The sequence below is a fragment of the Arvicola amphibius genome, chromosome 3 (genome assembly GCF_903992535.2).
Source record: "Arvicola amphibius chromosome 3, mArvAmp1.2, whole genome shotgun sequence".
Lineage (NCBI taxonomy): Eukaryota > Metazoa > Chordata > Mammalia > Rodentia > Cricetidae > Arvicola > Arvicola amphibius.
This window is the reverse complement of record NC_052049.1, coordinates 104,894,322-104,915,424: the sequence shown is the minus strand read 5'-3', so window position 1 is coordinate 104,915,424 and position 21,103 is coordinate 104,894,322. Positions and strand designations below refer to the sequence as shown.

Here is a 21,103-nt window from a genome sequence, read left to right as displayed (position 1 = left end):
CTGGTTTAGTCACCAGTAATGCGAAAAAGTGTTTAAAAAAAAAGTGTCATTTGAATTAGGGATTTATGGTGTATTTCGGATTATTGACTCAGGTTATTTCGTTTTGTTTTGTTTTTGTTTTTTCAAGACAGGGTTTCTCTGGCCATCCTGAAACTCACTCTGTAGACCTTACTGGCCTTGAACTTACAGACATCTGTTTGCCTCTCCCTCCTGAGTGCTGGGGTTAAAGGCATACACCACCGTCACCTGGTGACTCAGGTTATTTTTTAAAAAATATTTATTTATTTATTATGTATACAATATTCTGTCTGTGTGTATGTCTGTAGGCCAGAAGAGGGCACCAGATCTCATTACAGATGGCTGCGAGCCACCATGTGGTTGCTGGGAATTGAACTCAGGACCTTTGGAAGAGCAGGCAATGCTCTTAACCGATGAGCCATCTCTCCAGCCCCCGACTCAGGTTATTTTAAAGTTGGACAAATACTAAGGTTTTACCCTTCTAGCTTTGCTTGATTTTGATTGATATCATTTAAGATTATTTTGGGGTTCTTATGAGAAAATCTGGGGTTTTGCTGCTATCTAGCAGTCTGTGTTTGTTATTTATATTTCCTTTCAGAAAGTAAAATTCAAAAATCCATTATTTGTTGTGATAAAAGAAGATGAACAAAAGCAATTGAATCTTCATAGCCTTCCGGCTGCTCTTCCACAAGCCCAGGATTATTTTGTAGAAGTTCAAGGCAACTGTCCAGAATCCCAGAGTGGTGTAATAGATGTCCTTAATGTTGAGCCCAAAGCTTCGAGTATTGAACCTAAAACTCCAAACACCCAGACCACTGGAATTGAGTTTAAGACCTCAGAGCCAGAAGGCCAGGCTCTTACGACAGCAAGTCGGGACATTGTTAAAGCCCAGACTGTTGAGCTTGATGAGAATATTGAGTTGGAAGCCAATGCTTTTCTACCTCCAAATCAGACCTTTTCATCCAGAGACCGGGATTTTCTGCCCAAATGCCAAGATCAGGACTCTTTACCCAAAGACCACCATGTTTTCTCTAAATACTGGAATGTTCTTCCTAAACGTCAGGACCAGCATAGTCTACCAGTAGACCAGGAATTTCTACCTAGAAAGCAGCTTGCATTGTCTGAAGAACAGAGTCATCCACTCGAATGTCAGATCCAGGATCTCCCACCTAAAGAAGAGAGTTTTCTGCCCAGACACCAGTATAATTTACCTATGTATCAGGACAGAAGCGGTCCACATGTTCTTCCTAAATGTCAGGATCATGATGTTCTTTCCAAAGACCAGAGTAATATACAGAAATGTCAGGAGCAGGATCTTCCACCCAAAAACCAGGTAAAATAAAGCGGGAAGGGGGTACAAGTCACAAGTGACTTTGGTTTGTAATAGAATCTGCAAAGATTCTTCTACAGCTGATTTGGAGATTCCTAGCGGGAGACGGCACTTTCCTGACTGATTTTTGAAACTCCAGGGTTCCTACAAAATGTTAAAGTTATGTCAGCAGTATATTTTCTCTATCTGGGAGATTTATTTGTAAAAAATAATTCTATATTAGGATAAATATTTCTGTCAGCCATCATGTGTTTTGTCAGCTGGAAGTTGAAAAGAGGCACGGCTACAAGTGCCAGCTGGAGCTCTCAACACAGGTTCCAGGCCACTTCTCTGCTAGAGACCATTGAGGGCCAGAGGAAGAAGAGGGGGCTGTGCAGAGAGAACAGTGTGTAGGGTTGTAGTTGGCCAGCTTCTCCTCCAAGCCAGCAGTCTAAGCCAGCCTGTTATTCTTAACTAAGCAATCAGTGCACAGTGTTTGTTCTTTTTAAAGCAAATATGATGAAGCCAGAGTCAGTTCTGAAAGGTAGACAGGGAGAGAGTCACTTCCTCTAATGTCTGTCAAGATCTCTGTGGGCACCATCAGGTCTCCATCAGGAGCAAGGTAGAGCAGAGAAAGGACAGAGATTAGCAGAAACTTAACTCTTTGAAGTTTAGTTTGGTCTTGCAAAAACTCTCAACTGAGTTGGGACCTGACAAAGCATGGCTTCCTGTGATTATGTTTCATATTACTCTGAATTTAAAAATTACCTTGATGTTTTTACCAAAGTCTTAATTATTATTTCTCTCATACTATTCCTGCTGGACATTTTTTTTCTCTTTTAGAAAGTAAATTTTAGGGAGCCATTCTCTGATATGACAGATGGGAAAGGGAGAGAAATCTTTTCTCTTGCAAGTTACCAGTGTCTGCTTCCCAAACCACAAGTTCAGTATTTTATGAGAAACCAGGTCAGAATAGTATTGGGGGACCTAGTCTAGGTCCTGTTAGAATACACTCAGTGTGAAGAAGGATGTGTAAATGCTTAACAATTCAGTTCTTGCTCTTCTCTTTCTCTGTGCTAGTAGCTAATGGTACAAATGACCCTGTTGTAGTAAGTCAGATAAATTCTCCCACTCAAAAGGCAGTTAGTCTGTTTTAATTTACCAGGATTATTCTCTATTGCTGAATCCCACCATATTGTCACAAACTTATTGCCCCAACATGAAGAGTGTAAGAAATAGTAGACCTTAATCCATTTTAAGGTTTGGTGAGTTTGTTAGATTCTCCTGTGTGCAGTTTAAGAATTAAAATCTAGTAGCGTTGGATTAAAAGTGTAGCATTGTCCCTGATTCCTGAGCATCAATCAAGATTTACATGGAGTTCTCCCTGAAGCCTGCAATTCTGACTAGCCTATTTCCCTGACTGATTATTATTGCCATTATTATTGGTTTTGTTCTCTTTTAGGACATGTTTCTCAAGCAGCCATCAACTTTCATGAAAGGAGAGAGAGACGATGAGGAGTTACCTTTGGTGTGTCCTCAGATCCAGGACCAAATCTTCCTTAGAGAACAGGTAGAGAGCACCTATAGAATGAGGGCTGAATAACTCGTGAAAAAGAATAACAGACAATTTATTAAGCTAGCTTGTATGTGGAATACATAAACATAAGACTAAGAGTAAAATGTCAAGTTATTTTTAAATGTGCTAAAATAATCTGTGATTTACTTTAAAATACTCCTGAAAATAAAATTGGAGAAGGCTGGAGAGATGGCTCAGTGATTTAGAGCACTGGCTGTCTTCCAGAGGAATCAAGTTCGATTTCCAGCACCCACACTGTGGCTCACAACTTTCTATAGCTCCAGTTCCAGGAGATCGAGTGTCCCCTTCTGACTTTTGCAGGCACCAGGCACTCACATGTAGTGCTCATTCATAACACTTAGAAAACACTGATAAATGTAAAGTAAAAGTTTTGAAATGTTGAAGAAGACATAGATGAAAAAGTAAGGGTTGCTAGTAAGGGTACCATAAGAGATTTATTATACTGTTTTGTTCCTACTTTATTATATGTTTGGATTTTTTATCACACACACACACACATACACATACACACACACACACACACACACCTTTGTTCTGTTGTTACTCTAGAATTTTCTCCTGTATTATAATGAGAAGATCATTTCTATTGAGACAGTTTTGTAGTTCCTTTTGATCAAGTGTATCAGAAGGACTTCATCTTAGGAGAAATGGGGGATGGCGAGACTGCAAGAGGAGTTGCTTTGGAGGACAGTACACATGCTTAACACAGTATTTGAGCCCAAGCCTGTCTGGGAGAATAGTAGTGAAGAATATGCTTCAAAGAACAAATCGCTTAGATTTGAGCCTGAGATTTGACAGGCAGTGAAGTGATCACTTCAGGCATGTAATGTTAAGGTCAATAATAATGGGCAAAGAGCAGAAACAGACTCTTTGTTCTGTTTGCCATTCTGATTGAAACCTACTTCAATCTTCATCAGCTTTAATTGCTGCTGTAGATGTTATCTTCCTGTTTGGGCAATTTCTATTGATATTTATGTTGTTTTTTAGTACAGGAGCTATGAGCAGTCGTCATGTGATAAGATAAATGAAAGATGGAAAAAGGAATTATATCCAGAGTGCTACAGATATAGTGTACATGAAATCCAGGATCCAGACTCTGCATGCAAGCAGGTAGAGTGGAGTTTAGTAAGTGTAAACAGTTAAGAGTTTGGGCTGGGCTTTTTAGAGTTATATTACTAACAAAGATATTAATTTTATTATCTTTATTGATACTAACATTGTAAAAATGATAGCTAATCTTTATAAAGTATTAACAATAGCTCAAATGTTTTTAGAAGCTTATATGCATTATCTTTCTGAATTCTCACAATAACATGGGAGATAGATGCTGATATGATCCTTGTTTTATAGGTAAAATTGTTTTGCAGATGTATTAAAATTGTTAATAAGAAATATTTTCGATCTTGGATCTCTCTCTGTCCTGTCCCCTCTTGGAGCACATGTGTTGCCACTTCTCCCTTCTCTCTGTCTCTCTCCTTTCTTTTCTACTCTCTCTCTCCTCTCTCTCTCCTCTAAGTAATAAATATCCAGTTCTAAAAAAAAAAGAAATATTTCCACTTTTATGGTGTAACATATTAGAACACTCTGGCTTATTTAGATTACTGGGGCTATTACTGAAACCTGTAGTGTTTTCACTATTCTGTCACCATTTACACAAGTTGATGTGTGATTTAGAGCTTATGTTTTACACAGCAGCAACCATCTGTTAACACAACTGAGAAGTGGCCAGAGGATTTACATCTTGGTAGTCGTGAACATCTTCCACGCAGACACCGGAGAGAAACATGCAGCAGGCGACAAGTATGTGTACTATTATAGATACCATTAGCCTGAAAGTGAGGAAGCTGATCAAGAGCCATGTTGCAGCTGCGTGGTGGTGGCACACGCCTTTAATTCTAGCACTCGGGAGGCAGAGGCAGGCAAAACTCTGAGTTCATTGCCAGCCTAGGCTACAGGCTGTTTCAGTACAGCCAAGGCTACACAGAGAAACCTTGTCTAAAAATCAGAAAAAAAGCAAAACAAACAACCCATATTTTATTTCAGAGCTTGTGCCAGAACTTGTTAGGGTGGTGTTGGCCAAAGTTTGGGGGATATAGAATTAAGATCTCTAGTGTTTCAAGAAATGTCACAAGACTATGGTCTATTAAGTTTCTTTGTGGCAATTATTTCTGTTTGTGGTTTTATGTATTTTCGAATCAAAGGTTCTAGGTAACTAATAGTGTTAGGGTGCCTGAAAGAAATCAAGAAATTTCCTCTTGGTCTCATTCAGGGAGTCAGAATGGCATGAAGAAGAAGGGCAGAAAGGAGGACGTGGCTGAGGCTTCAGGACTGAAGTTCTGCTTTCTGGAACTTGTAGTTTGGCCTATAAAGTTAGCTTAAGGGAGTACTGTCATGGTTTCTTCAACAGTGTCATTAATAGTCCAAAGAGTAAGGCTTTTTACTGAGGTGAGTCTTTTGCATTTGTTTTTTTCCTTGGTCTGGAGAGTCTCCCCTTTTTCCTTCATTGATTCTTTCTCTTTGTTATGATTTGGGTATAAAAGACTCATTTGAAGGCTTGGCCCTATGGTAGTGGTGTTGAGGAGTAACTGGATCATGAAATTAAATTGCTGGCCTTCTTAGGAGGTGAGGTCTAATGTAGAACATCATCACTAGGTTTATGTCTTGGAAGAATATACTTTGTTTCTAGCCTCTGCCTGTCTTGCTCCATTTCTTCCTATCCACTGTGAAATGTATCATTCTGCTCTATTCATGCTCTGGTCATGATGATCTGTTTTACAAATACATGGTCCCAGAAGCAACACAGCCATGTGAACATAGGCTGACACCTCTGAAACTAATACAAAACAAGTCTTTTGTTGTTGTTGTTGTTTTGTTTGTTTGTTTGTTTGTTTTGTTTTTTGAGACAGGGCTTCTTTGTGTTGCCCTGGCTGTCCTGGAACTCAGTCTGTAGACCAGGCTGGCCTCAGATTCACAGAGATCTGCCTGTCTCTGCCTCCTGAGTGCTAGGATTAAAGGCCACTGCCACTGCCAGGCCTGCCAGAACAACTCTTTAAAGCCTCTTTTAGTTTACCTTCTCAGGTATTTTGTTGCTGTGATGAAAAAGCTAGCTTAACTTATCACTCTTCAGATTTTAGCTTAAATGGTACCCCTTTGGAAAAGATTGCCCTGGCTACATTTTCAAAATTATGGGTCTCCCACCCCTTTTCCTTTGTGAGTGTGTGTATGTATTTTAATCTATCCTTGTGTTCTGTTTGTTTCCTTTTCAATTATTTATTATACACATGTTCCTTTTGTTTTTTTGGTTTTTTGGTTTTTTTGAGATAGAGGCACAGTCCAGGCTGGCTTCCAACTTGGTATGTAGTTGAGGATGACTTTAAACTCCTTATCCTCCTAGTTGTAGGTAGAAGTTTCTGTCCCACCAGCAACTCCTAAATAAACACAATGAGATTTAATATTACTTATAAATGCTCAGTAGATAGCTCAGCCTTGTTACTAGCTAACTCTCACATTTAAATTAACCTGTTTTCCCCATGTGCTTTGCCACATGGCTCATGGGTTGTTACCTCATTTTCTATACATCCTGCTTCCTCGGCAACTGGCTGGCATCTCCCCTGACTCCGCCCACTTCTTCCCATCATCCTCCTAGTTTGGTTGTCCCACCTATAATTCCTGCCTGGCTATAGGCCAGTCATCTTTTTATTAAACCAATCTGAGTGACAAATCTTCACAGTGTACAAAAGGATTATTCCCCAGCATTTCCCCTTTCTGCCTTTAAATTAAAAAGATGGGCTTTAACTTTAACATAGTAAGATTATATCCAACAAAACAGTTATTAACTAAGAATTGCAGTTACAATATTTAGTCTATTTGTATTTGACAAAATTAAAGAAAATATTTTATTATCTGTCTTATCTTAGTTTTATACCTAATTTATCTTTTATTATAAGTAATTAAAATTTTAACTGTGATTTTCAACTTCATCAGAGATCCAAGAAGGATGAAATATTACCTAATAGCAGGGATATCAGGCTGCCTGGACAGTCATCCAAAGTTCCTCTGCAAAGTTGGGTCATCCAGTTCTGGCCCTACAGACCTAGCATGACTGGAAGACATTCTGTGAAGCAGGGAATTTTGAAGGACTGTCCTACCTTGTTTCCGCAAAGTGTGGCAGTTACCCTTCTTGTGTCCTGCTGGTCCAGTTTGGACAGTAATTGTCAGCAATTGAGGCAAAGGCAGTTTCTTTGCCTACATGGCTAGCTTTTTCCATAAAGAAAGCAAATTCCATATGGAGTTTCTTTGATGCCCATCATCTTCTCTGAAGTAGATTGGTGCTACCAGGAATAGATATGTTTCACTGTCATGAAAGGCCTTAGGTTATTAAACATTAAATGCCATATTCTGTAGGTCTTTGAAGTATTTAAAGACCATTTGTCTATCTAAATATATCTGTGCATGACTTTGGAAACATACCTAGCATAAGCTTAACTATTATAAATAACTAATAACTTATATTTCTTAATTATACATTATATTTTAAGTAAGATTTATAGGCATAGTACTCCAAACAAGAGTAGAAACATAGGTACAGTAAGTTCTAACAAAAGTAACCTTAAATTTGTATCATTATACAAAAATACCTTAAATAGTAGAAACATATATACAGTATAGAAAAAATAACCCCAAATTTGTATCAATATACAAAAGTTCATACCCATGTAAAATATTTAAGACTAATAGTTGCTTTTTTGGTTTAAAAGTAAATTGAGGGAGGCAGAGGCAGGCGGATCTCTGTGAGTTCGAGGCCAGCCTGGTCTACAAGAGCTAGTTCCAGGACAGGCTCTAAAAAAGCTGCAGAGAAACCCTGTCTCGAAAAACCAAAAAAAAAAAAAAAAAAAAAAAAAAAAAAGAAAAAAAAAAAAAGGTAAATTGAATAATATACCCTTTTATCCTATCATTTCTATATCACATTCTCCTTTTTTTCCTTTTTTTTCTAGAAGGAGATCTTTGAATCTAATCTACATTGTTCAGTTTTTTTTTCCTGACCGTTACTAATAACAACTTGTAATACCCCCCCCCTTACATGATAACAAAAACCCATAAACAATTTTTGAACAATGTGGATGTAGTTTTCTAGACTATTTCCTGTTGTTTGGGAGTGTTGACATCTTTTGGGGAACTTTGAGAAAATTGGATAATTGTTAAGTCTTGGCTGGAGACTGTGAGACTGGATCATCTCAGTCAGCAGCCTTGGAGCTGTCAAACATTTGTTGAGTACCTGCCAACATTAGCCATTATTTAAGTATGGTCAGATACAGCTGCAAACAAGTCCTAGCACTCAGAATTTCAGACAGTCTCAAAAAGAGACTGGTGTGTAATCAGATAGTTATTGAGCAACATAATTTGTGATAGAGGGCGTTCACAAAGCCTAGAAGAAAGGCACCTCTGTCCTAAATCAGGGTGAAGTTTGTGATTTGAATTTCTTCTTTTTATCCTACGTCACACAGGCCCTGAAAATCCTCAACCTTAGAACAGTATTCCTCTTCTTAAATTTCTAATCCAGAGACATTAACAGTGCTGATAAATACTAATTCCTACTTAGGATTTCAAGTAAAGCAGGGTTCCCAGTGCTGCCTAGGTTTTTACTTGTTGCAATGCCACACTCTCATAATTCCTTGTGTGTGTATGTTTGTGTGTCTGTGCCTGTCTCTCTTGTGTCTCTTTCTGTCTGGGTATGCAGAGGTCAGAGAACAACTTGGTGGAAATGATTTTCTATCTGTGATTGTGGGGAATGAACTCAGGCTACTGGGCTTTTATGACAAGAACCTCTACCCTGCTGAGCTGTCATCTCTCTGATCCCAAACTCTCACACTTTCGTAAAGAAAATAAAAAGCTGGGCATACATCTTTAATCATATCACTGGAGGCAGGGGCAGGTGAATCTATGAGAGTCTACATGGCGAGAATCCATATCAAAAAAAAAAAAAAGAATGGGGGTGGGTATCAAAGCTTTCACATATTACTGCTATTAATTTTTTTTGCCAATATTGCTTATTCTTACTATATTAGAGGAAACGTAGTTTCTTTTTGGATCTATAGTCTATGTTCCCTTATTTTTTTTGTAGACTCTTGAGCCATTAATTATCCTATATTATAAATGTATCTTAAACTATTTCCCTTCTAAAGTTGTTTTCAAGTTTTTTTCCATTGGAACAAGCAAACAAAAAATTCAAAACTTCTTTGGACCCGAGTGATAGGTATCATTGTTACAGAACTAGCCTAGTATTCTCAAGGACCTGACTTCCTTCCCCAGTAACACAAAAACAAAATGGAAACAAGACTCCTCTTGAGTTCTATAGACAGTGAATTCGAATTCGAAGATACATAATTCATGTTACTCCTATTTTTTTATCTAATTGTGATCTGCAAATAATTTTACATAATTATCATAATTAGTTATTTAAAAAGAATCAGCAGTGATAACTTTTAATCTTCCACTAACTTAGACATATTGCCTGTGCTCTGATTACCGTCCTCACTCATGCCCTTGGACTTAAAATAAACACTGTTGAGATGGTTCTCGGCTCCATTCTTGTTAATGATTCAGTGGATACTTGACTTCTTACATTCTGCTGACTTTCTGCACATTTGAAACAGTAAACTAATTATTCCTGAAACCTTTCCTCTCTGAACAGCCAGTTTCCAGACCCACTGCTAAAATTGTAGTCACTTTTTTCTGAACCTTTCTGCTTATTGAATTTGTTCCCTGTTAGTGTGCTGTATTTTTTAAATTACAACAGGCCTCCTCTATCTCCCTCCCCCCCCCCGTAATATTTACTTATTTACTTCTATGACTTCAGCTACTACGTGATTTTAAAATCTGTCTTGGAATACCCAGTAACCATCTCAACTCTTATTTTCTACAGGTCCTCAAATTGAAGATGTTCTGAGTACCTGTTCCAGAACAGTTCCTTTACTCACTTAATTGTGCAAGCTATAATCCTAGGGATTATTTTTATATCTCCTCTGTTCCTTCATCTTAGATCCTTTTTTTTCTTAGATCCTTTTTCAATTAAAATTTCTTATTATTGTGTGTTTGAGGAGTGGTGTAAATGTAAGCTTGTGTTCCATGAAGTGTGTGGAGGTCAGAGACAGCTTTGCAGAGTCAGTGTTGTCACCTGTCCTGCCTGATCCGCAGCCATTCAGTCCCAAAAATACACAGAGGTCTACATTAATCATAACCTGGTTGGCATAGTAGCTCCATCTTCTTCTTAATTAATTCTTACATCTTACATTAACCCATTATTCTTGTCTGTGTTAGCTTGGTACCTTTTTTGGCAAGGCAGTCACATCTTGCGTCCTCTGCGTTTGGGTGACAACTATAGACTGAATCTTTCCTTTTTCCAGAATTCTTTTTTTTAAAATATTTATTTATTATGTATACAATATTCTGTCTGTGTGTATGTCTGCAGACCAGAAGAGGGCACCAGACCCCATTACAGATGATTGTGAGCCACCATGTGGTTGCTAGGAATTGAACTCAGGACCTTTGGAAGAGCAGGCAATGCTCTTAACCTCTGAGCCATCTCTCCAGCCCCCTTTCCAGAATTCTTGTTGTCCCGCCTTTACTTCCTGCCTGACTACTGGACAATCAGCGTTTATTTAAAATACAAGTGACAGGGTACAGACCATTGTCCCACAGTACCCTCCCCCTGTTTTTTAAGAACAAGAACTCTGAATTGAGTCTCCTTTGTTTAGCTTTTCTCCTGACCATTATTCATAACAACTTGCAACCAACATTCTAAACAAAGACAAAAATTCATAATATATATTTTTGGGAACGTGGGCGTAGTTTTCCAGGCTACTTTCTGCTGATTAGTGGCACTGATAATCTTATGGGGACCTAAAGAAAATTTAGAATTATGGTCAAGTCCTGACTGGAATATTTTGTGAGGCTTGATCATCTCAGCCAGCAGTCTTGAGGCTGTTCTGGAAGTAGAACTCAGACATCTGGACCATCTGCTCCTATTGGAGATTTCTCAGAAGGTTGTCCATGATCAAACCTGATTTTTTTTTTCTTAACCTGGAATGAGTCCACAGTCTCTCATTTCCATTGGAAACAAAAACAAAACCTCTTCTCCAAAGTAACACATTTTTTGACTTAAATTTTGAAGTCAAAGCATTTTCAAAATATATATGTTGGGTTAATCTAGCAGCATTTATAATCAAATATCTTTTAGCAGCTTTTGCTCCTTCCTCAGCCATCAGACAATTTAAAGATAAAATAATAACATACAGTATCCACACTCTCTATGTATTTTTCATCTTTATGTGGCTTTATTTAAAACTCCATTTCTTTTATTTTTATTTTTAACTTTATGGCTTTTTGAGACAGGGTTTCTCTGTGTATCTTTGGCTGTCCTGGAGGTCTGTAGACCAGGCTGTTCTTGAACTCACAGAGATCTGCCTGCCTGTGTCTCCCAAGTGTTGGGATTAAAGGTGTGTGCCACCACACCCAACTACTCTCTTTCTTAGTTTTTATTTTAAGGACTTTATCCTTTTTCTTTACTCTCACAAGCCTACATATATTTTTAAACACACTGTAAACCATTTATAGGTTTCTTCATTTGAATCTATCTTTACTGTATATCTCTTTTACTGACTACATGAGTCTTTAATTTGCTGAACAGTAGGCTAGGATTAAAGCCATGGCTTTGATAGCTGTATCCAACCCATTCCTTAGCTTTCTAATAGCTTAGCTTCAAGGTGGAGGTACTGACTGGAGCCATGTTTATTGCCACATCTCTGTGGAGTTTTAAGGTTCCTGTCACCACCAAAAATCATGTGGTCAGCAATTCATAAACATCATTTAAGTGTTTGCTGGCAGGTTCTCTTAAAACAGCTGTAAGGTTTTGCAACTAAAGCTGAGTCAGGAAGCCTCTCTTAAATGAAGTGCACTTGCCTCTAGCAAACAGATCCCACCTGAGAAAATACTTCCAAGAAGCCATGCTTAACTCTGTTCATTTTTGTCTAGAATTATTTCCCAAACTCTCTTAGGTTGTAAGTGATTTTAGTTGTCCACGTTGGCACCATTTGTTGATAGAAGTTTCTGTCCCACAGGGTTCCACAGTCATTTAGTCCCAAATAAACACACAGAGGCCTACATTAATTATAAACTGATTGGCATAGTAGCTCATTCTTCTTATTAATTAATTTTTACATCTTACATTAACCCATTATTCTTGTCTGTGTTAGCAACATGACTTGGTACCTTTTTGGTGAGGCAGTCACATCTTGCGTCCTCTGTGTTAGGCTTCCTCTCTGTCTGGGTGACGACGAAAGACTGAATCTTTCCTCTTCCTAGAGTTCTCATCGCTCTGCCTCTACTTCTTGCCTGGTTGCCCTGCCTATGCATCCGGCCTGGCTACTGGTCAATCAGCATTTATTTAAAATACAAATGACAGGGTACAGACCATTGTCCCACAGCTCACCTGAGAAGAGGGACTCAGTTGAGAAATTGTCTCCATCAGATAGGTGTGGACATTTCTGAAGGGAATGTTCTTATTTGCTAATTGATGTAGGAAGGCCCAGCCCACTGTGGGTGATGATGTCCATGGGCAGATGGGCCTGGACTGTATAAGGTAGGTAGATGAGCAAGCCAGGTTAGGCAGGCCAGTAAACAGATTCCTCCATGGTCTCTGCTTCAGTTCCTGCTTTTAGGTTCCTGCCTTAGCTTCCCTCAGTCATGGACCATGACCTGTAAGACAAACTCTTTCCTTCCCTAAGTTGTATTTGGTCAGTGTTTATCACAGCAACAGAGAACCAAACTAGAATAGTTGGCTGTCTTCTTCCACAGTTCCTAGGAATCAAACTCAAGTTTCTGGGCTTGTGCAGCAAACACCTTAACCTGCTAAATTATCTTGTTCTCTTAGATCCTCTTGATAAGGCAGATTGGGGCAGTTCTACATTAAACTCTTCTATTTGTATTTTTGTTGCCATAATTTTATCTCGGATCTTTAACGTTTCTTAACTGGTCTTTTAATCAACTTCCAGTGTCTACCTCTACTTCATCTGATCTAGGAAACTGACTTCCTGATTTTGACTTTTCTGTTCCATTTCAATTTATCTTTACAATACAACTAGACAGAATCTGATACCAATTTAGTTTTTAGTGCCCCCAAAGTGATCAGTTTAGGAGAATTAATTTTAATGGATTTTTCAATGCAGTTTTTTTTTTTTTTTTTTTTTTTTTTTTTTTTTTTTGGTTTTTCGAGACAGGGTTTCTCTGTGGCTTTGGAGCCTGTCCTGGAACTAGCTCTTGTAGACCAGGCTGGTCTCGAACTCACAGAGATCCGCCTGCCTCTGCCTCCCGAGTGCTGGGATTAAAGGCATGCGCCACCACCGCCCGGCAATGCAGTTTTAAATGCAGAAAATATTGATAGCGTGAAGATCAGTTACCTTTCCATTTTCTATTTCCTCAGCCTTTCCTTTTCTCCAGACATATTTACTATCAACAAAAAAGTTCATCAGTCTAGACCACCTAATTTGCATACACATGCATACAGATAAATTTTTGATTGGGTTGCATATCCTATGTTTTTATTTGATGACATTGTATTATATTGATTGTTCTGCAGCTGGCTTTTTTAACTTCATATATTAAACTGATAATAAATTGATTTTTACGTGTAGTAAAGAAATAAAAATATTTAGGTATACTTGTACCCTTTTGGAGGTATTTCTAGCATTTTGTGTCTCCAACTTCTATTACATTTATTCACTGGAAGCCAGTGACACTGCTCCAAACCTACCCTCCGCCTCAGACTGTGACAAGCAAAAATGCTGTAGGCCTTATCAGAAGTGCCTGGGAGATGATTTTATCCATGGATCAATTTTAAAATGAAAAAATTTAAATAAATGTGGGGAAGAAAAATGAAATATAAAAAAGTAATTCTGTGCTTCTTGTAATGTATGATGAAAATCTTATAAAACTTTTAAAACAAATGTTGGGATATATAAATATAATACATGGATAAATTCTTGTAAGGCATTTAAACACTAGAAGTATACAGGAAGACTGGGGATGTTGGTAGAGTGCTTGACTGATTTATACATGTAGAAGCCTGTGGTTTGATCCCCAGTCCTGCCTACATTGGGTGAGGTGTTGGAGGCCTGTAGTTGAAACAGTGGAAAGGTGGAGGCAGGAGGACCAAACTGCATGGTCATCCTATGCTAGGTACGTAACAAGTTTGAGGCCTGCTCAGACCCCTCAAGAAGTATACAGAAAAAGTACGAGTCCCCCATTAAGGCCCTTCCTCGAAATCTTCATTCTGAAATTCCAGTTCTCTTCCCAGTATTATGTTAGTGTATGTATTTTGTAGTATCTCATAAAGCATTTATGTACATCTAAAATGTAGGTGCTTTTAAAACTGTGGTAAAGGCTTGGTGAGATGGCTCAGAAGTTAGGGGCCTTTTGCTGTGATCTCTCTGAGTTGGATCTTGGGAACCTACCACAGTAGAAGGGAAAGTAACTCCTGAATGTTGTCCTCTGACCTCCACACATGCTCTGTGGCATGCTAATCTGCCTCCTCCTTCACAATAATGAATGTTTAACTTTTAAAAAATTGTTGTAAATATAAAATTTAGCATTTAAATAATTGTATTTATAATATAAATGTATTTTTGGCATTTTGAAACAGTCTCCATATTTAGCCCAGATTGTCATTGAGCATGAAAACTTGCCACAGTCTCTAAATATTAGGATTATAGGTATAGGCCACCATTCAGCTCACTTTAGCCTCTTCAAATATATGTTCCAGTGGTATAAGTACCGTCACATTGAGAGATATATAGCCTGTCACCATCTATTTATAGAACTTTTTCCCACTTTATAAACCTGAAATCCCATCTAGAACTCTATATCAATTAAATAAAAGCTTCCCATTCCCTCCTCCTTACCTTCCTGCTTCAATCTGAGTTTGACTGTTTTAAGTACCTCATGATGTGTCTTCCTACAGTATTCGTCCTCTTATGACTGTCCTGCTTTGCTTAGCATATGCTATAGCTTAGTACGGTATTTTCACTTTAAAGTCATTAATAGTATTTGTGTGTGTGTGTGTGTGTGTGTGTGTGTGTGTGTGTGTTTTGCATTTTGTTTATTTATTCGTCCACCGATGGACACGGGTTGTTTCCTGCATTGCTGTACTGACCGGGAGTATGTAACAGTGAAATGTCCCATTCTGCTGCTGAAGGCAGTAACTAGAGAGACAGTGGTGGAAGAAGCTTTACTGGTAACAAACTAACAAGTGTGAGATGGAAGGCTTTCTCGCCCAGGTTTCATCTGGTCAGAGGTTACAGACTTCAGCTGTAGTCAGGTGAACTCTGTACTGATGATTAATGCTCTTGTGTGTTTGTGCCTCGTGCAGGCTAGGCAAGTGTTTACTATGGGGCTCTACACCTAGCCTGGCAATTAATTCTTGTAATTGTGTTGATGTGGTTTTGATGCTTTTCATAAGTTACCAGGAATAGCAGGTGTTCATGGTTTCTGTAAACCTAATGCTAATGAGTAGGAAGTCATCTTGCCAGGGGCTTTCTTGGATATTTTCGCTTATTTTTTTTTTTTTTTTTTTTTTTTTTTTAGGTGAGACTGACTTCAGTGTTAACTATTTGAAAAGTCAGTCATAAGAGAGCAAGGCAAAACAGACACAGTGAAAATCTATCTGCTCAGTTGCTAGGATGTGAGTTAACTGATTCAGTTTCAGTTAACAAACTTCTAGTGTGTGCATGACTTAACTGATCTGTAGTTTTAGGTCTGTAGTACTTCTGGTCTCTGGGGTGATAGCTTAAAGGGGGAAAGACTTATTGTGGTTCTTGATTTTGAGGTTTACTCCAGGTTGCTTGGTCCCACGTTCTTTGGCAGAAATATGTGGAAGAAAGGGGGTGTTCAAATCATGGTAGAGGAAAAGAGAGGAAGGGACTGGAGGCCCAGTATGTCTTTGAAAGTCACTCCCAATGGGCTACTTCCTCCAAGTAGGCCCTACCTCATAAATGTTCCAAAGCCTGCCAAAATAGCACTTATAGCTTGGTACGTGTATATGAACAGATGGGGGTGGCATTTCATATTCCAAGCATATCAGATTTGAGATTTCTCCTATTTCCTATGTTACCTTTTTACTCTGAGAGTGTCCATTCGTATGCAAGTATTGCTATAGTTATATATTATTTTTTTCTAGCATTACCTATATTTAGTATCATATTCAAGAAATTGCCTGATCTGGTATTAAATAGCTTTCCCCTTTTCAAGGCATTCTGTAGCGTGCTTTCTTATGTTTGCATCTCTTGATCTTATTCATGTTGAATTAATTTTTGTAGATGGCATATGCTAAGGGCTTACCTTCATTTTTTTTTGCATGTGAATAGCCATTTTCCAATACTATTTGTTGAAGAGACTGTCTTTTCCCCAGTGGATGACCTTGGTTTCCTTATTTAGTGCATCTGATCATATGTACCAGGGCTTATTTATAGTCATTTAGTTAATATACATACTATATTTGGTTTAGATATTTCTGTTTAAAGGTTCTGATTTAATTTATATGGTTCTTTTGGGTCTATAAGTATTTGCTTCACATGCACAAGCCCCCAGTTTTCATTCCCAGCACCACAAAAGAAAAATATGTGTTGTTGATCTCTTAACATTGATCTCAGCTGGCAGCATCACTAACTCAAACGTAAACAAAACTAATCTAACATGTATTATCTCTGTAAGGCATATCCTAGCAATAGCACCCCACCCCCAGTGCACGTGTGTCTTGTGCTAAGAAATTAATACACACCAAAACTTTTCTATGCTTGGGAGTGATAATATATCAGCAATATACTGTGGGGAGAGGGTCATCTTAACCGGTGAAATCATCAACAGAAAGCACAAAAACACATCAAGTTTGCTACCATGTAGATTGCAGAAAGGATGCTTATTTATGATATGAGAGCTGAAACAAAGAGTTCCAACTGGCAGCATGCATGTTTTGTTACTCAGATCTTTCTTGTCTGCATGTCTGCCAAGGACTACATAAGCACTGTGAGTGTTGGGGTTACGTATAGATTTGAACGTAGACAAGTTTGTAAATATGATGGTGAGTACAAATAATAAAGATTAGCTAACTATACAGTTTGGTATTTTGTGAGTTTTCACAAGGTTGGCAAACATACCACAGTCAAGATAAGAACATTTTCATCACCTGCAAAAAAATCCTGTTGCCAGGCCAGGGATAGTCTAGTTCCTTAGTCCTGCTTCTGGTACTAAAGATAAATAATTTTAAAGAATTTTAAACTATTACTTTAAAGTAGAAATTATTACTTGACATAAAATGTCCAGGTAGGTGTACCAACTAGCCTGAATTTTCTAGAAGATATAGTAGGTAATGAGCCCCAGTTTCTCCCAGCCGTACCAGTTCCAGGAAGAGTCAGCAGTCAGACACGTGAAGAGGATTCACAGAACTTTTAGCAATTTTGTCACTTTTGGAAATTGAACTTTGTAGCAGGTTTATGAGGAGTATCCGTCGGGACTGAGCAAATACCGTGCTTCACTGGCCTTTCAGTCTGGAGTGGATCAAGAAGAAGACAAGAAAGAGGTATGCAGTGGTGTTGCTTCTGAATTCTCTGTGAAGTTGGAAGTAGTTCACTATTTTAACTCATTAAAACAACAGAAATTCTGGAGCTGACCCTTTGAGAGAACCTAAGTTCAGTTCCCAGCCCCTAAATGGGGTCTCACAACCATCTATATCTCCAGTCCCAAGGGATCTGATGTCTTCTGGCCTTTGCAGGGCACTGTTTGCAGATGGTACATAGGCATCATCACAGGCTAAACACTTTGCTAACATGCACAAAAGATAGAAAATATTTGAGTAACCCAAAATGCATTCTGTCAGCTGGACTGTTTAAGCTCCATATCACAAACAAGCAGCTTTTTGCAGTCTATTTGGTGCCATATTTGATGCATTTTAAGTGCTTTTTTTTAAAAAATTGGTGATTTCTCTGGTTAAGATACCACCTCAACTATTCTGCTAATATACTATTACTTCCAAGTATAGAAACTTTGTAGTGTGGACTCAGCTCCTAGTATAAGGAGCAGAGGGAAGGGAGGCTGTTATGTGCCTTACAGAGAAAATAATGTGTTGTTAAAAAAATAAATAACTAATATTAAAAAAATTGGAGACCTGGAGAGATGGTTCAGCAGTTAAGAGCACTGACTGACAGTCACTGACTGCTCTTCCAAATGACCTGGGTTCAAATGATGCTGGGTTCCCAGCATCCACATGGTGACTCACAATCATCTGTAACTCCAGTCCTAGAGGATCCAATCTCTCCTGTGTGGACACTGCAGTGTACAGACACATGTTCAATAGTCATACAGGTGGGCAAAACGTCCATACACATAAAAATAAATACTTTTTAAAAAAGAAAGAATAAAAACAGAAATTCCAAAGATGTTAAGATGTTAAAGTTAAGCATTATAATATGCTTAACTTTTCTTTTAGGTTTATAGGTTTTGAGATGCACTTGTTTGATACAGGTGAATTTCTCTAGCTGTGTATATTTTCCATTATAGCTTACTTAAAGGAGTACTTAAATGTATGGCTTCTCTTCCTCTTCGGGTAAAAAGTACTCTACCAGTTTTAAATCCTGGCCATGGGCTGATGTCAGATGAGAAACAGTTTTTGATGCATCTTCAATAATGAGAGTCATTCTTCAGATTAAGGTTCTTTCACCAAATAAGTCATATATTGACCTAGTGTATATATGTATATATGTCATCCCTTTGAGTAGCTTGTGTCCTTGAAAGAGAATATGTAAATCCCAAGGTATAAACAGATCATGCATAGTATAGTAGCACTTGCTTTTATTATGCTCATTCTGTTTACGAGCATGATACCCTGATAGACTTGATCCCTCTGCACTTCTCCTTATCATGTGTGGTAGGCTTTGTGATGTGATTTTAGTCTTTACAGATTCAGTGGACTATTGTTCTATTATAAAATGCCTGCCTTTCTTTCTCAGAGGCCCTCCTTTTATGATACTGCTTGAGAACACAGAGTAAATATAGTATGTACCTTAATTATGTCAAATATAACAATTTCCCAGGTACTATTGACAAGTAGACTACGCTAAGGTCAAACTAATACACTGTTTTTTCTTCAGATGATGTTAACTATTTCAGCTTTTACTAAGGGTAAACTGAATTTGCACTTTCACTGGTTTGTCTATGAACGAAGTAGCTGTGTACTTGAAACCATAATTTTCTTATTGTATGTACTGCTGTTGATACAGAGGAAGTTGATGACTTTATCACGTGTAACCTCATTATCTGACCAGTTCTTCTCTTATATTTAGGGGGAATAAGAATATTGGTCCTTTGCCAAAGCTGTCTGTGAATAGGCTAGATAATTTTAACTTCTTTTCTTTAGACGTCAAAAAGACAATACTTGAGACACAGGAGACTTTTTTCATGGCTATCTGAGGACGGGAGGCAAGTGAAAGAACAAAACAGACCAAAGAGAACAAAAGGAAGAGAATTGAAAAGTAAGTTTCTTTTGATTTCCATTCTAAGACTTAATTAAACTAACTGCTCAGTAATGTTATGCTGCTGAGAGGGGGATGAGGCCTAAGGGCTAGGAAACATTCAAGTTTAGGCTTGAGGTATTGCCTCAGTGGTAAATATCCTTAAGGCATTCACGGTTGCCCTAGGTTCAGTCTTCCAGTTACCATGCCTACTCACTATACCAAAGGGGAAAAAGAGGAGAAATTATCAGGCAGCAATTTTGTGGTTTTGCCTTTTGAGCTTGGCAGTAATCACTTTTGATCTAAAGTATTAAAGATATAATTAAGTATACACATATGATATATATATAATATTTTTTTTCTTTTTGAGACACAATCTCACTTTGTAGGAACTCACTATGTAGACCAAGTTGTCCTCAAACTTGTAGTCATCTCCCTGCCTCAGCCTTCCAAGTGCTAGGATTACAGTTGCACTACTGTGTCTTTTTGATTTTTTTATACACTTAATTTTTTAATCTTTTGCAAAATTGAGCAATAGAGTTCCCATATACCTCCTGTCTCCAGACATGCACAACTTTCCCACTAGTTCAGTTTGTTACATTTGATGAGCCTACATCAGCATACTATTACCCAGAGTTCATGACATGCTTTAAGATTCATTCTTGATTTTGTGTATTCAAGTATATAGTAATGAAATGGGTTCACGCACATATCATACAGATTATTTCCATTGCCTTGAAAACCTTTGCTGGACCATTTCCTCCCTCTCAAGGCACTTAACCCTGACAATAGCTTACCTCTCATCTGGCTCTATGGGTTTTCCTTCTCCAATGTGTGTGTAAGGCTTTTCAGGTTAGTTTCTTGTAGTTATGCATTTAAGTTTCTTTTATAGCCTTTTCATGGGTTAATAGCTGTTTCTTCTACAAATGGCGTGTGTGTGTGTGTGTGTGTGTGTGTGTGTGTGTGTGTAAGGGCTCTCATGCACATAGAGGTCAGAAGGCAACTTGTGAGAGTCAGTTTTCTTTCATCCTAAAGATCATTCTCAGGTTGTCAAGCTTGATGGCAAACTCCTTCACTGCCTGAACCAACTTGTTGGCCAAATAGCTGTTTTAAAATATATGTAATAAAAAATTTAATTAATAATCTGCCATCTTGATGTATCTCTGTTTTATGTTATCATTTGATCTGTTGAAGGACATCTTTGTTGCTAATAAGATTTGGCATTTTTGAATAAAGCTACTATAATAAACTACTGTGTAAATTTTCTGAGGGCATAAATTACTGGCTCATTTGGATAAATAAATATAAAGGAGTGTGATTTCTGGATCATAAGCAAAATGTGGATCATGTCCTTATCAGTATTTGGTGTTGTCAGTGTCTGTGGTCTGTTCATTCTAGTAAGTATGTATGTGTTAGTATCTCAGTGTTGTAACTTTCAGTTTCCTGATGATCTATGGCATGCAGTATCTTCTCATATGTTTACTTGCCGTCTGTGTATCTTCTTTGGTGCTATGTTTATTCAGATCTGTTGCCTATTTTTCAATTGAGTCTTTTGTTTCTATTTTTAGCTTTATAGTTTTATTAGTTTTTTCATACAATATATTTTGATCATATTTTTTTCTTTCT

General features: G+C 37.9%; 1 protein-coding gene across 1 annotated transcript in view; it reads left to right on the top strand.

The window, feature by feature from the left end:
* Ccdc15 (coiled-coil domain containing 15) overlaps positions 1-21,103 on the top strand; it is a 76,960-nt gene that overhangs the window by 21,787 nt on the left and 34,070 nt on the right. Inside the window, exons 8-13 of the mRNA XM_038324518.1 lie at positions 617-1,351; positions 2,790-2,897; positions 3,912-4,049; positions 4,617-4,724; positions 17,458-17,550; positions 19,384-19,502. Of these exons, the coding sequence (XP_038180446.1) occupies positions 617-1,351; positions 2,790-2,897; positions 3,912-4,049; positions 4,617-4,724; positions 17,458-17,550; positions 19,384-19,502 (1,301 nt within the window). The remainder of the gene's footprint in view (positions 1-616; positions 1,352-2,789; positions 2,898-3,911; positions 4,050-4,616; positions 4,725-17,457; positions 17,551-19,383; positions 19,503-21,103) is intronic.